The sequence below is a fragment of the Engystomops pustulosus genome, chromosome 8 (genome assembly GCF_040894005.1).
Source record: "Engystomops pustulosus chromosome 8, aEngPut4.maternal, whole genome shotgun sequence".
NCBI lineage: Eukaryota > Metazoa > Chordata > Amphibia > Anura > Leptodactylidae > Engystomops > Engystomops pustulosus.
Window position 1 is genome coordinate 16,172,301 of NC_092418.1, and position 15,128 is coordinate 16,187,428.

General features: G+C 48.5%; 2 protein-coding genes across 6 annotated transcripts in view; both read left to right on the top strand.

Annotated features, from left to right (window-relative positions):
* Positions 1 to 2,830, top strand: part of MYO15A (myosin XVA) — a 93,166-nt gene extending 90,336 nt beyond the window's left edge. For all 5 annotated transcript variants that reach the window (XM_072119882.1, XM_072119883.1, XM_072119880.1 and 2 more), the window contains 2 exons: positions 1,467 to 1,607; positions 2,164 to 2,830. In XM_072119882.1, the coding sequence (XP_071975983.1) occupies positions 1,467 to 1,607; positions 2,164 to 2,265 (243 nt within the window). In that variant the 3' untranslated portion in view covers positions 2,266 to 2,830. The remainder of the gene's footprint in view (positions 1 to 1,466; positions 1,608 to 2,163) is intronic.
* Positions 2,831 to 7,105: 4,275 nt separating this feature from the next.
* On the top strand, positions 7,106 to 11,873 carry ALKBH5 (alkB homolog 5, RNA demethylase). Its single transcript, XM_072119886.1, has 4 exons — positions 7,106 to 7,948; positions 10,062 to 10,142; positions 10,568 to 10,708; positions 11,093 to 11,873. The coding sequence occupies exons 1-4, from the start codon at positions 7,269 to 7,271 to the stop codon at positions 11,277 to 11,279; spliced, it is 1,089 nt and encodes a 362-aa protein (XP_071975987.1). The 5' UTR covers positions 7,106 to 7,268; the 3' UTR covers positions 11,280 to 11,873.
* Positions 11,874 to 15,128: the final 3,255 nt, after the last annotated feature.

The window sequence follows — 15,128 nt, forward strand, 5'->3', positions numbered from 1 at the left end:
GAGACACAGAACTACTAAAGCAGTGATGGCGAACCTTTCAGAGATCGAGTGCCAAAAGTGAGACTCAAAAACCATTAGCTTTTCCCAAAGTGCCAACAGAGCAACTTAGGCAGTAACAAACTTATTGCTACCAGAATCTTTGAGCTCCAATCCGACACCTTTTCACTCTTCGGACAGGACCAGGCAGCACAGGATGGGTCACTTTACAATAGCAGGGCACTACTTGGACTGCCTGAGACTGCAGGAAGGTGCCATGTCTGGTAAACTCTGTGCCCGGGAGACAGCCCATGTGCCCACAGAGATGCCTCCGAGTGCCATCTCTGGCACCAGTCCCATAGGTTCCCACCACTGTACTAAAGTATCTGCACAGCTATGTGATGTGTTGTCTCTGGCTAAAGGCGCTAGGTCCAGTCAGTATAAACCTGTATAAGAATCTGTGGAAGATATCGCAGATCTGATTGCAGCAATGGATTTGTGAGACAATCCTGCTCTTTTTGACAATCTCTTACATCACCACTTTCTCCACTGCAACAACTTATCCTTCATTCAAGATGGCGGCCATGTGCCGGACAAAGCCTAAAAGATCCCTCATCCATCAATTAGTGGACTATCAGATTTGTCATTTTCTCTTCTAAATACTGAAATAAAAGGATGTCCTTGGACTCACCCTGTAGATTCAGTACGGCAGTCTGTGTGCTACTATATGGTGCTTCCATTAGGGAACATTCACCCACTGCATTGTATGTGTGTGTGTATATATATATATACACACACACACACACACACTAGCTGTAGCCCCTGGCGTTGCCCGGGATAGTAAATATCTCTCTGTCTGTCTGTCTGTGTGTTAATATGTCTATCTATATAGCTATATGTATGTCTGTCTGTTTCTATGTATATCTATATGCATTTAGATTTGAAACCAAGTCTATGAAATTCCCAGAGTCACAGAGAGCGGCTGCGCAAAATTTGGTGTTTGTAAACACGATGGTGCAAATTCATTTAGTGGACATACACACACACACTCATACATACACACATACATATACACACTCATACATACACATACATACACATACATATACACACACACACACTCATACATACACATACATATACACACATACATACATATACACACACACACTCATACATACACACATACATATACACACACACTCATATATACACATACATATACACACATACATATACACACACACACACTCATACATACACACACACATACATACATATATACACACACACACACTCATACATACACACATACATATACACACACACACACTCATACATACATGTACATATACACACATACATACATATACACACACACATACAGGTACATATACACATACACACACACATCTTTATATATTAGATTTACAGATATGTTCCATAAATAAGATTTAAAGCCAGTCATCTATCTTCCGCATATTTTCCAGGAGCTGATGGTGACGTTCCCTCTGAAGGACATCCAGAGCACCAGGACGCAGCGCCCCGCTCCAGGGTTCAGCTACCCGTACGTTGACATCATGCTGGGTGATATGATGTCACAGCGGGTGACACAGCTGCAGCTGGAGCAGGTAAAGCCGCGGCTTCCTGTTATACGCTGTGTGATATAACACGAGGGAGGGGAATGGGGGGGACATAACGTTATCGCTTGTACTTGTTACCTTATAACTGAAATCCATGCCTGTTCTTGGCTCAGGAGTCCAGTGGGTGGTCCAACTCCGTGACTGACAGCTGTCTTGCTATCCTTCCATATGCATGATAGGCTGTTAGTCCTAGTAGCCCCGCCCACTGGACTCTTACAAGCAGGGATTCCTAATTACTCATCAACACTTGACTTGTTATACTAAATCTATACAGGGTTCTGTTACTTTGTGCTCTGAATGATCTGTCTCTCCTGTCTCTTGCTGTACCGGTGGTCCCGGAGACCCTGTAGTTGTGGGTATGTTATCAGTTTCCATCGCTCTTCGATATTCATCCTCTTCATCTCACCGTATGGGGATCATTCACTTCTAGTGGTTTACAGATTCAGCTTCATAATCAAACATACAATCAGTGACTTCCATTCCCACCTGTAGGGGGCGTCTAATTCCAGGTTTTTTTCCCTAACCTTATTCCCTTTCCTCTCAGGGCTTGGAATTATGCAGGGTGGTCGCGGTTCACATGGAAAACCTTTTAGTAAGTCGTGATAAGCGGCTGACCCTTCCACCCAGCGAGATCACGCTGCTCTGACTGCCGCCATGACGGACGCACTGGACCGCGTCATTCTGCACTTTAGAATTGGGCTCCGGATGATTTGTAAATATGAATGAGCCCCAGAGAGTCCGTGGTACTACATGTCGTCACAGCAAGGCACGTGGATAAAGATGGCTGCCATCCAACCTGGATCAACAACCCATGGATAGGACTAGCGCTCTACATAGGCACCTCCATGTTTGTAGAGCTGGTAGGTTACAAGGACACACATGCTCAGGCACTGGATGTGAGGAGGGGGCCTGAGCATGTGTGTCCACCAGCCAGAAGGAACATCATTCTTAGAGAAATTTGGGTTTCGAGCACCGGTACAGGTGGTATCATTGTCAGAGGGTGCAAGGTCACATCAGGTCTATTTTGGGACTGTCCCTATTCTGGGACTGTCCGTAGACATTTGTCCTCTTTTGTAGGCGATTTTTGTTAAACTTTTTTGTTGGTTTTATAGGTTTATCTGTAATTGGCATTCGATTTTGTAACATTTTTTTTCACCGTTGTAATAATATTCAGTCCTTGTATTTAATGGTTAATAAATGTTTTACCAAAACTTCAGATTTTCCTAATAAGGGGCAATCATAGGACGACCCCAGGATCACCTGATGAGTATATGAGAATATTATATTCCAGGATCCGGAGAAGTCAGGACATGGAGGTCCGGCTCATCCGTGCAGCGCTAATGGCACCTGCACCTACATGCTGGTTTAACCCCGTGCTGCCCGAGGCTTGTGAGGGGATGACAAAGGGGGATTTAGTGAGAACGGTGAAGCTGTCACAGAGCATCGGCAGGGAGGAGGTGACGGACTAATCGTGGTGACAGAGCAGCCAGGAGAAAACACTGAGGTTCAAGGCAGGACACGTACAGCGCACAACACAGGGGAAGGAGGCGCCGCTCCATGCCAGCCCGGGGGAAGGAAGCGCCGCACCCGGCCAGGGGAAGGAGGCGCCGCTCCATGCCAGGCTGGGGGAAGGAAGCGGCGCACCCGGCCAGGGGAAGGAGGCGCCGTTCCATGCCAGGCCGGGGGAAGGAGGCACCCCTCCATGCCAGGCCGGGGGAAGGAGGCGCCGCTCCATGCCAGGCCGGGGGAAGGAGGCGCCGCTCCATGCCAGGCCGGGGGAAGGAGGCGCCATGCCAGGCCGAGGGAAGGAGGCGCCGCGCCATGCCAGGCCGGGGGAAGGAGGCGCCGCGCCATGCCAGGCCGGGGGGAAGGAGGCGCCGCGCCATGCCAGGCCGGGGGAAGGAGGCGCCGCGCCATGCCAGGCCGGGGGAAGGAGGCGCCGCGCCATGCCAGGCCGGGGGAAGGAGGCACCGCACCATGCCAGCCAGGGGGAAGGCGGCGACGCTCCTGGAGGCGCCGCACCAAGCCAGAGCACTGGGCAGTCAGGTGCCAATCTGCAGAAGAAAAAGTTTGTTTCACCTAAAAACTTTTTAAGTTTAAGAAAGCCGGTGGTAACAACACGGTTGTTACGTTGGGTAGTGTATATGGGGGCGCTCTCCATCTGATTCTTCTTAACCCCTTAATGACGGAGGGTTTTTCGGCTCATTTCTCGCTCTCCAACTTCAAAAATCCATAACTTTTTCATTTTTCCGTGTACAGACCTGTGTGAGGGCTTATTTTGTGCGTTACAAATTTTACTTTACCGTAATGTTATTTATTTTAACATGCCGTGTACTGCAAAGCTGAAAAAAAATTCCAAATGTGGAAAAATTGAAAAAAAAACGCACTTGCGTCACGTTCTTGTGGGCTCAGTTTTTATGACTTTCACTCTTTGCGCCAAATAACACGCCTACTTTATTCTTTGGTTCGATGCGATCGCGGTGATACCACATTTATACAGGTTTTATTGTGTTTTAATACATTTTCAAAAATTAAACAAATGTGTACAAAAAAGAAAAATTTTTTTTGCCATTTTCTGACGCTAATAACTTTTTCATACTTAGGCGCACGGAGATGTGTGAGGTGTCATTTTTTGCGAAATGAAGCGACGTTTTCATTGCTACCATTTTGAGGTCTGTGCGACATTTTGATCATTTTTTATTTCATTTTTTATGTTATGTAAAAAGGTGTAAAAGTCGCATTTCGGACATTTGGGCGCCATTTCCCGTCTCGGAGGTCACCGCCGGCCGTAACCGTTTTTATATTTTGATAGATCGGGCATTTTGGGACGCGGCGATACCTAATGTGTTTGTGATTTTTACTGTTTATTATGTTTTATATCAGTTCTAGGGAAAGGGGGGTGATTTGAATTTTTAATATTTTATTAATTTTTTTTATTTTTTAAACTTTTTTTTTCACTATCTTTTAGACCATCTAGGGTACATTAACCCTAGATGGTCAGATCGCTGCTACCATATACTGCAATACTTCTGTATTGCAATATATGGCATTTTTGCAGCACATTCATTACAATGAGCCACTGGCTCATTGTAACGAATCTGCAGTTGCTAGATAGTCTCGGGTCAAAAGAAGACACGAGGCTACCATGGCAACCGATCGACGCCCCCCCCCCCCCCCCCCCGATGACGTTCGGGGGCGTGGCGATCGAAAAAAAGATGGCCGTCTTTTAAATGCCGCCGGTGACTTTGCCGGCGGCAACGGGGGGGTTAATAGCCGCGATCGGTGCTAGCACCGACCGCGGTTATTAGCGGTGGGGGTTTTATGCATTATGCAAAAACCCCCACCTTTGTATGAAGAGGACTCAGCCCGTGAGCCCTCTTCATACATCCCTTATACCTCTGCGCCGTAGAGCTACGGCGCAGAGCGTTAAGGGGTTAAAGAAATCTTAATTTCTAGTGTAGGCAGCTGTGAAACGGATTAAAACAGATTCACATGGTGAACATACAAAAACACATGTGTTTAAAAACAGACCAATAACGCTCCGTGTGACAGCACCCTCAGGGATTCTCTGTACTTACATTTTGTTAGCATGTTTGTGCCATTTCCGCCACCGGAGCCTAGCCTTTTCCTGTGGCCTGGAGTCAGCCGGGGCCCAGAATACCTGAGTGGCTGGCGGTTGCGGCCTAGGCACGCTGATGTCCCGGTGCTTGGTATGGGGACCGGAGGGCTGTCCTACAGTCTGGCAGGTCTCCAGCAGGTGGTGTGTGCAAGAAATATGGATGGAGAGGCTGATGTACTGGTTCTCCCTGGGGAAACCCCTGAGTGTCCTGTAAGATATGTCCCTGGTTAATGGATGGGGAGCCCGTGGTGATAACAGCAGTATCCAGGGATCAGGAGGAGGAAACGTTTTGCAAATCAACTCAAGTTTCTTTATTCAACAACAGGAAGCAGGCAACGGGCCTAAATGGACAACAGCAGATTCTGGTATTGGAGTGGTCGTGGAGACAGTCCTCAGGAATAGTGCACCAGCCTGGTAGTAGATGCTGGGGTAATGGAGATGAAGCTGTGTCCAAACTGTGGAAGCTGCAGCTCTGGATTAGAGTCTTCTGACTCCTTTCTATCACAGCACTGAAGGTTCACTACACACTGACTCCCTCTTCTCTCTGTCTCTGCAGACTGGACCATGTGCTTCCCCTGTACAGGGGTTTTATACTCCCCCTGGTCAGGTGGTAGCACCTCTCCAATCACAATCCAGTTTACAATATAGCCACATATAAAGAGATAGAAATAAAAATATATAGATTTCTTATCTGACCGGAGCTCCAGACGTTCACAGAGGTTTTCACTCCAAACGTTCACAATAATTGTTCTTGTTTGTCCTCCGTTCTGCTCACAGCACAAATCCACAGATTCTCCAGATAAGAGTAGCCCACTGTTCAGACCCACGTGGATGCAGTTTTTGTTCCTCCTATTGTTACCACCGTTCACCACAGCGGACCACTAAAAGAAACACGCACTCCAATCGTGTAGAATGTCTTCATAAAATGCTTTAATAAAACTAAATACTACTCACAAACGTTTAGTAAAAATGTGCATATCTATAGAAAGGACACCAGCCTCACACCAGTTAGACACCAGCTACGCCCCGGAAGAAGCTGTGTCGGCGAAACCCAAGGTGGGGCGGTCGTGTATAAACCATAGTTATGTGTTCAATAATCCCAATATCTAATAATGTCCACCTTTCTATAAAAAAAAAGTAAAAAAATTAACCGCCATCTTGGTGCACCAATAATCAGCTGCACGGCCGCCATATTGGTGCTCCAACACTGTAGCGTGGCATCAAAACAGAAGGTGTCCCTGGCGCCGGTTCCAGAGTAACTTTTTTAACGCAATAAATGTCACATTTACACTAAAAAAAGTAGCACGAATATATCAATCACAGCTCTGTATATCCCTTTCTTCCCATATGTAAAATAGAACACCGGGACACATTTAGCGCGCAGGCAATGCTATGGACAGCCCTGCAGCCTTAGCTCTTGCAGGCAGTCGATGTGTCACAAGACCCTTAACCAATCATAGCGGGGAGCGCCTCAGGCCGGCCTGGGGCCTCATAGAGGTTGGCTTGTCAATCATCCGCCATCTTGGTACGCCAGAAAGCTGCTCAATTGCGGCCATTTTTGTACTCCAATCCCTGGAAAACGTTACTCTAGTCACGTCGACACTACAGAGCAGCTCCAAAACAAAAGGCGTCCCCGGCGCCTGATTCTACACAAAACATTTATGACTCCTCAGATCCGCAAAAACCGTAGTAAAAATAACGACCTATAAACACGTCTCGTGTTGTAGCGTGCGGTCACGTTTTATAACGGCAATAGAAGAGACGTTAAGCGTTGTTATAGTGACAGGCAGCAGGCGGGGCGGACTTGTGTCACGGGGTCCTGGCGGTGCTTGCGGCGTCACATGATTTCCCCGCCTACAAGTATGAGTGACAGGCGGTTAGCCCAATCATAGCGTGGTTCTCCTCAGACCGGGCCTGTCACAGCGGCGGGTCGCCTGCGCAGCCAGAGCCGCTCTCCGGTGCTGTGAATGGAAGCAGCCGCCTGATTGACTGAGTGCTCGGCCATGCCCGTGTCCAGCCCCGGGTGAGCCATGTCCTCCAGCGGTTACAGCGACTTGCGGGAGAAGCTCCAGTCTCTGTCTCGGGATCCTCTGCCGCCGCCACCTCCTGCCATGAACAAACGGAAGCAACCGGCGTCCGACACGGAAGAAGAGGGGGCGTTGTCGGACCCGGAGGAGGAGGAAGCCCGGAAGGTGCGCTCCGGTATCCGCCAGGTGCGGCTCTTCTCCCCAGACGAGTGCTCCCTCATCGAGGCCAAGATAGACGAGGTGGTGTCCCGCGCCGAGAAGGGGCTGTACCGGGAGCACACGGTGGACCGGGCGCCGCTGCGGAACAAGTACTTCTTCGGAGAAGGCTACACGTACGGGGCACAGCTGCAGAAGCGCGGCCCGGGCCAGGAGCGCCTCTACCCCAAGGGCGACGTGGACGAGATCCCGGAGTGGGTGCACGAGCTGGTGATCCGCCGCCTGGTGCAGCACCGCGTCATCCCCGAGGGCTTTGTCAACAGCGCCGTCATCAACGACTACCAGCCCGGCGGCTGCATCGTGTCGCACGTGGACCCCATCCACATCTTCGAGCGGCCCATCGTGTCCGTGTCCTTCTTCAGCGACTCCGCGCTCTGCTTCGGATGCAAGTTCCAGTTCAAGCCGATCCGAGTCTCCGAGCCCGTGCTCTTCCTGCCGGTCCACCGGGGCAGCGTCACCGTGCTCAGGTACTGCGCCCCCTGCTGGCTGCCCCCAATGTATCACTACCCCTCTACCCAATATAACTACCTCTCCCTGCTGTCTCTCACCCCCTTCCCAATGTAACACTCTGCCTCCCCCTGTTGGCTGTGCACTGCATGACACCCCTGAGTGCCCCCAATATAACACTCTACCTCCCCCTGCTGGTTGTAAGACACCTCCCCCCCAGTTTGCTCCCTATGACTTGTGCCCCCTCTGGTATTACTCCACTCCCCTCTCTAATTGACAGACTACCCGCCTACTGGCTGTGCACTGCATGACATCCCCTCTATCACATCTATATAACACTCTAACTCCCTGGCTGACACTTGTGCCCCCCTCCCCTGTTGGGTCTTGTAGTGCAGGGTCTGGGTGTAGTTGACCCTCTGACTCCCCCAGTCTCCCCTGTAGCAGAGACTCTCCTGACACTTGTGTCCCCCTGTCTCCAACCCCCCCCCCCACCCCCAATACCATTTTCCTTCCTGAGGTCTGTCTGGTTGTGTCTGTAGTGCCCCTCCCCCTCTTGCTGGCACCTCTGTGCACCCCCAGCTAATGATGTGCCTCTAGTTGTTTCTTGGCTTTAGATATTTGCTATGTACAATATTACCCCCCTGTCATGTATGATGGCAGGGGGTGCCCCTATTATAGCAGTCGTCACTGTCTGAGGATTGGGGTCCCCTCTAGTGTCCGTCCTTCCCCTGGTCTTTGTAGATTTCTGCTGGTTGGTCTGTAGCCCCTACTGGCAGCGCTGCAGGTTATTGGAGGTTTTGGAGGTTTCCATAACAAATGGCAGCATGACCCCCGGCTGTTGTACACCTCTAGCCCCTTGTTGCATGGTGTAGTGGACTCCTGTAAGCTTAATGTACATGTATATAGATGAATGATTGGCGCCATGTTCTGTTATATATGATGTAGGGGATAGAGCCAGACATGAGGGGTGACGGCTGACCCCCAGCCAACATACATGGGAGACTGCTGAACCCTAAAGTGGAGGTTACACAGCAGCTGGAGGGGTCTGATATGGGGGCAGGTTGTATGCGGACACTTTTGTAGACACCTGCACAGGGAAGAAACTAAGAAGCCACCAGACATGTGATGTGACTTTCCTTCTCTTCTGTAACACCTGGGGACTACAACCCCCAGCATGCCTTATCACCTGTGACGTCTAGCAGTATCCTATGGGCACAGGGCAGCAAATGTCAGTAACTTGGCGCAGTTCCCTCTGTGTGGGGGCAGGGCGGGCACCATAATGTATCTTCCAGGTGCAGGGATCTTGCAGCTGCCAGGAGCTTATTTTCGGCTTCCTCTACAGTCGGTGTTTCCCCATAGACGCAGCAGGTGTGCGGGAGCCCGGGGGGTTGTCCACATACATGGGCACCGTCCAGACCCATCATTGTCGCATCCCTATGGGATAACCTTGTTAGCACTTGAGTAATCCGGTGGCAGAGGGCACAGTGATTAGCGGCTCAGCCGGATTATACCAGGACTTTATTTATTCTCCCCTCAAAAACCGGACCAACCACTTCCTGAAGGCAAGAGTTAGGGTTATTGTAGGGATATCCTGGCCCCGCACATTATATGTATGACATTGCAGTCGTATGAGATGTTTGGGGTAACGCCACCATAATGTCTTATTTGGGAGACTGTTTATCCCTCTGCTGCACGCCCGGGGCCACAAGTTGCGCAGGTTTCCATTTTGGGAATCACTCGTGACTTGGCCTCGGTGTCTGCAATGGGAAAGCTGTAGCCGGGAAATAAGATCTTCCCCTCTGGTGCCAGTGTACGGAGCTGGACCGTGGTCCGTGTGATGGGCACAGACGGGTCCTGGCAGTGTGTAGGTCTAGCACAGAGGGGATTGTGGGATTGCTATTCATGCTTCATATTTGCATGTGCTCCCGCATGTCACTAGATGAGATGTGGATCTATTTCCATGCTGTGAACCTGTCACCAGACACCCTGTGCGGTGCTGACTGCGGAGAGGAGCGTGACTGACACTGACCGGGCATTAGTCTGACCCCCCCCCCCCTCTCATGACCCTCCATATATGACAAGTAACCTGTATAGGGCCCTGTATCTATTGCTGATCACCATTTTTCGTTGCAGTGGATATGCTGCTGACGAGATCACACATTGCATCAGACCACAGGACATCAAGGAGCGCCGTGCTGTTGTGATACTTCGGAAGTAAGTGCTATGAATGATGCGGGGGACTGTATGACACATTGTGGGGGATTCTCCTGGCACCCAGTCCCTGCATCCTAATAGTAAGGAAATGAGGCGCGGAGGGGATCAGCCTGACAGGACAGGCGTTTCCTCTCAGGCCCTTATTAGTGTGACGGGAGGGAGGAACGTCCTGCAGCTGCACGTCTTGTGCATTATGCTCAGCAAGGGGGACGCTCAGCATCTGAATGCTATAGGATGTCCAGACGAAAGCTTGGCTCCCCATAGTTTGTGGTGCAGTGGACGGGGAACCTGTGAGTGACATGATCCCAGATGCATCTTGCAAACGTCATTTGGCTTCCGAATAGTTGGGATTTGGAGACGCTGATAATGTGTAGCCCGGAGCCCTGCAGAATGTGTCATCTCTGCCGTGTTTTCTGTCCTTCCAGAACAAGAACAGAAGCCCCGCGGCTGGAAACAAAGTCCCTGAGCAGCGGGTATCAGCCTGAGAGGCTATCGGGAAGTAACCGGCAACATATCCTGAAACCAAAGCGGTCCCACCGCAAGGCTGACCCTGACGCAGCTCACCGGTAAGTGACACCCATGTGTGCATGAGACTGAATACTCAGTGCTGAGCGCTGCCCGGGGACCCGGACTCCAGCGTCATCTGGTTCTGTCAGCTAGTGCCTTCCTGCAGGTCTATTGTCCTACACACAAAGGGAATATATTCCAGGACACTCGTCCCACAGGAAGGAAGTGACTCCCAGCATCACTCTGGGGAAATATGTCTGACACTAACTGAAGCCGTCCGATCGCTGAGGTGGCAGCACCAGAGGTTTCTCACTGATGCCCAATAGATGAGTGACTGCTTGTATAAAGTTACACGGGGCACACGGCGGCCTCTTGTGTTACTAGTCAGACCTGTTATATTGTGATCGCTCTGTACCTGACCCCCTCCTGCCTTTGCCCCACAGACCTCGCGTTCTGGAGATGGATAAGGAGGAGAACAGAAGGTCTGTGCTTTTACCAAAACCAAGGAGACGAAGCAACTTCAGCTCTGAGAACTATTGGCGGAGGCCTCATGATCACATGGACAGCTACACAGAGACGGGGGAGGAGGACCACAGCCCGGTCCGCAAAGTCAAAATGAGGCGACACTGACCATGGACTCTGCTCCCCTGCTGGGTGGATTGTGGAACTACATATATAAATTTTTTTTTTCTCCCCTCCTCCACCACGGCTGCATTGGAAGGCCCAGTCCTGTCTCTTTAATCCCGGCGCCATGTTCTGGATCTGGTCTCTTGTCCGGCCTATTTCCCGTTACTTGTATGTGGGTCAGTAGCGCCCCGTGTGGCTGTCCTGGAGCCCTGCATCACATTGAAGGAGATTCCCAAACGCTGCACAGAGGGGACTGCTGTTTGGTTGACAATTCAAGATTTGTTTTTCTTTTAATTTGTTTCTGTCCCTAAATCTAAAAGGAAAATCCAACGTGTCGCAGATCACAAGGAGCTGGCGGCTGCCGCCTGTGGTCCCTGGGCCGCTGCGGCCACCTACCCCTCACCCTCCTGTGATAACAAATCGTTAGGGATCGTCTTTAATGTTTTTCTGATGATTAAATGTTCCAGAGAATCCAGATGTTTTATTTCTAGCAATATAAGCACTAATATTAATAAAGTATAAGAGCAGATATCTTTTTATTCTGTACCGACTCCACTTGTCTGTAAATTATCCAATTAAATTCTGTTTTTGCTGAAATCGCTGAGATCCTGTTTATATGGGAAGGGGGGGGGACTAATACTGTAACATGAAATTTGTGATCCACACTGAGCTGTGATTGGCTGCTTCCTCTCAGATGACTGAGCCTCTGTTGGTTGCAAGAAGCAAAATACTGATTAGGTAGAGAAAAAACAATGGTCTGGGGGGGGGGGGGGGGTGAAAGGCAAAATAGAGCAAGTTATTAAAATGGTTGTTGGCTGTTTCTATTCTTCCTGCTGTATTCATCTTCCCATAACCGTCCGGCCTTATGTCCATAGCTGCCTTTGTTGTGGGCAGTGATTTGGCACACACTATACTAAGGAATAGCACCTGACAGATTAGGTTGATGGCACATGTGGTGTTTTGAGAACCTTTTTGGGCTGCTTTTAAGCGGTCTGTCATAAAATGCATGGTTTTTTGATCTGTTTTAACCCCTTAACGCTCTGCGCCGTAGCTCTACAGTGCAGAGGTATAAGGGAATGTATGAAGAGGGCTCACGGGCTGAGTCCTCTTCATACAGAGGTGGGGGTTGTTGCATATTGCAGCAAATCCCCCACCGCTAATAACCGTGGTCGGTGCTTGCACTGATCGCGGCTATTAACCCTTTGATTGTCGCCGGCGGCATTGAAAAGACGGTGGCGCGCGATCAGTTGCCATGGTAGCCTCGGGTCTTCGCTTGACCCGAGGCTTAATGGCTTCTGCAGATTCGTTACAATGAGCCAGTGGCTCATTGTAATGAATGAGCTGCAAAAATGCCATATATTGCAATACAGAAGTATTGCAGTTTATGGTAGGAGCGATCTGACCATCTAGGGTTAATGTACCCTAGATGGGCTAAGACTTAGTTAAAAAATAATTAAAAATTCAAATCACCCCCCTTTCACTAGAACCGATATAAAACATAATAAACAGTAAAAATCAGACACATTAGGTATCGCCGCGTCCCAAAATGCCCGATCTATCAAAATATAAAAACGGTTACGGCCGGCGGTGACCTCAGACGGGAAATGGCGCCCAATTGTCCAAAATGCGACTTTTACACCTTTTTACATCAAATAAAAAAATTATCAAAATGTCGCACAGACCTCAATGGTAGCAATGAAAACGTTGGCTCATTTCGTAAAAAATGACCCCTCACACATTTCCGTGCACCAAGTATGAAAAAGTTATTAGCGTCAGAAGATGGCAATTTTTTTTTTTGTACACATTCGTTTAATTTTAAATTTAAAACACAATAAAACCTGTATAAATTTGGTATCACCGCGATCGCACCGAACCAAAGACAAAAGCTGAGGTGTTATTTGGAGCGCACAGTCAAAAGTCGTAAAAACTGAGCCCACAAGAACGTGACGCACGTGCGGGTTTTTTTTTCAATTTTCCACATTTGGAATTTTTTTCCAGCTTCGCAGTACACGGCATATTAAAATAAATAACGTTACGGGAAAGTAAAATTTGTAACGCACAAAATAAGCCCTCACACGGGTCTGTACACGTAAAAATTAGTTATGGATTTTTGAAGGTGGAGAGCGAAAAATGAGCGAAAAAACCCTGCGTCCTTAAGGGGTTAAGATAATTGGTCAAACCTCTGCTTAACCCCTTCCCGCCGCGGCCCTTTTTCGATTTTGCGTTTTCATTTTTCACTCCCCACATTCAAAAATCTAACTTTATTTTTCCATGTACAGAGCTGTGTGAGGGCTTATTTTCTGCGTAACAAATTACACTTCAAAATGATGGTATTGAATATTCCATGCCGTGTACCGGGACGCGGGAAAAAAAATTCCAAATGCAGTGAAATTGGTAAAAAAACGCATTTGTGCCGTATTCTTGTGAGCTTGGATTTTACGAATTTCACTTAGCGCCCCAAATGACATGTCTACTTTATTCTTTGGGTCAGTGTGAACAGGGATACCAAATTTATATAGGTTTTATGTTTTCATACATTTACAAAAATTAAAACCTCCTGTACAAAATTTTTTTGGGGAATTTTGCCATCTTCTGGGGCTAATAACTTTTTTATACTTTGGTGTACTGAGCTGTGGGTGGTGTCGTTTTTTGCGGATTTTGATGACGTTTACAATGTTATCATTTTCAGGACTGTTCGACCTTTTGATCACTTTTTATAGAATTGAAAAAAAAATTTTAAATGGCAAAAAAGTGCCATTTTCGACTTTGGGCGCGATTTTCCGTTACGGAGTTAAACGCAGTGAAAAACCGTTATCAAATTTTGATAGATCAGGCATTTTCGGACGCGGCAATACCTAATGTGTTTATGATTTTTACTGTTTATTTATATTTATATCAATTCTAGGGAAAGGGGGGTGATTTGAATTTTTAGGTTTTTTTATTATAATTTTTTTATTTTAACTTTTTTTTTTACTATTTTTCAGACTCCCTAGGGTACTTTAACCCTAGGTTGTCTGATCGATGCTATCATATACTGCCATACTACAGTATGGCAGTATATGGGGATTTTACTACTCATACATTACCATGTGCTGACAGCACATGGTAATGAATGGGTTAACCCGGAGTAGCTTCGGGTCTTCGTGAGACCCAAAGTTACCATGGCGACGGATCGCTGCTCCCCGATGATGTCACGGGGAGCGACGATCCACAGAAAAATGGCGGCGCGTGCACGCCGCCGTCTTTTTGAAGCCGCCGGCACCGATCAGTGGTGATCGGGCACCAATCACGGGTGTTACCGGTAAGTCTTTGCTGCAATATGCAGCAAAGACTTACCGGCTATGGAGAGGGCTCGGCCCGCGAGCCCTCTCCATGTACCGGGACCCGACATGTGACGTACTATTATGTCACATGTCGGTAAGGGGTTAAAAAACGGCCCAGAAACGTGTTCAAAACACTACGTGTGCCATTCTCCAATCCCGTATATACGTGACGTTTTTCATTCGTATGCAGCACGTATGTAACCCGTATTTTATACGTCCCCTTAGACTTCTAGGACATACGGAACTGAAATACGGGAGAAAATAGGACATGCTGTATATTTTTATACGGACAGTATACGGTACGGCAATATAAATGGTCAGACCTATTGTCCATTGAAATGAATGTAACCCGTAACAAAACGGTATCTGGCTTCTATTGAATTAACAGCCCTGACCCATTAACCAAATAGTAAGTCTGACCTGAGCCATCTCTCTAGGCAGGTGACCCGTGTGCCAGGCAGTGGGTACATTCCCCGCACTGGCAGGACCAAAACCCTCCAGCTGCTTCCATCCTCTGCCGCTCACTCTG

Coding starts and splice junctions, on each gene's coding strand:
- ALKBH5 (XM_072119886.1), top strand. CDS start 7,269: ATGTCCTCCAGCGGTTACAGCGACTTGCGGGAGAAGCTCCAGTCTCTG. Junction 7,949..10,061: donor GGCAGCGTCACCGTGCTCAG/GTACTGCGCCCC, acceptor TTTTCGTTGCAG/TGGATATGCTGCTGACGAGA. Junction 10,143..10,567: donor GCTGTTGTGATACTTCGGAA/GTAAGTGCTATG, acceptor CTGTCCTTCCAG/AACAAGAACAGAAGCCCCGC.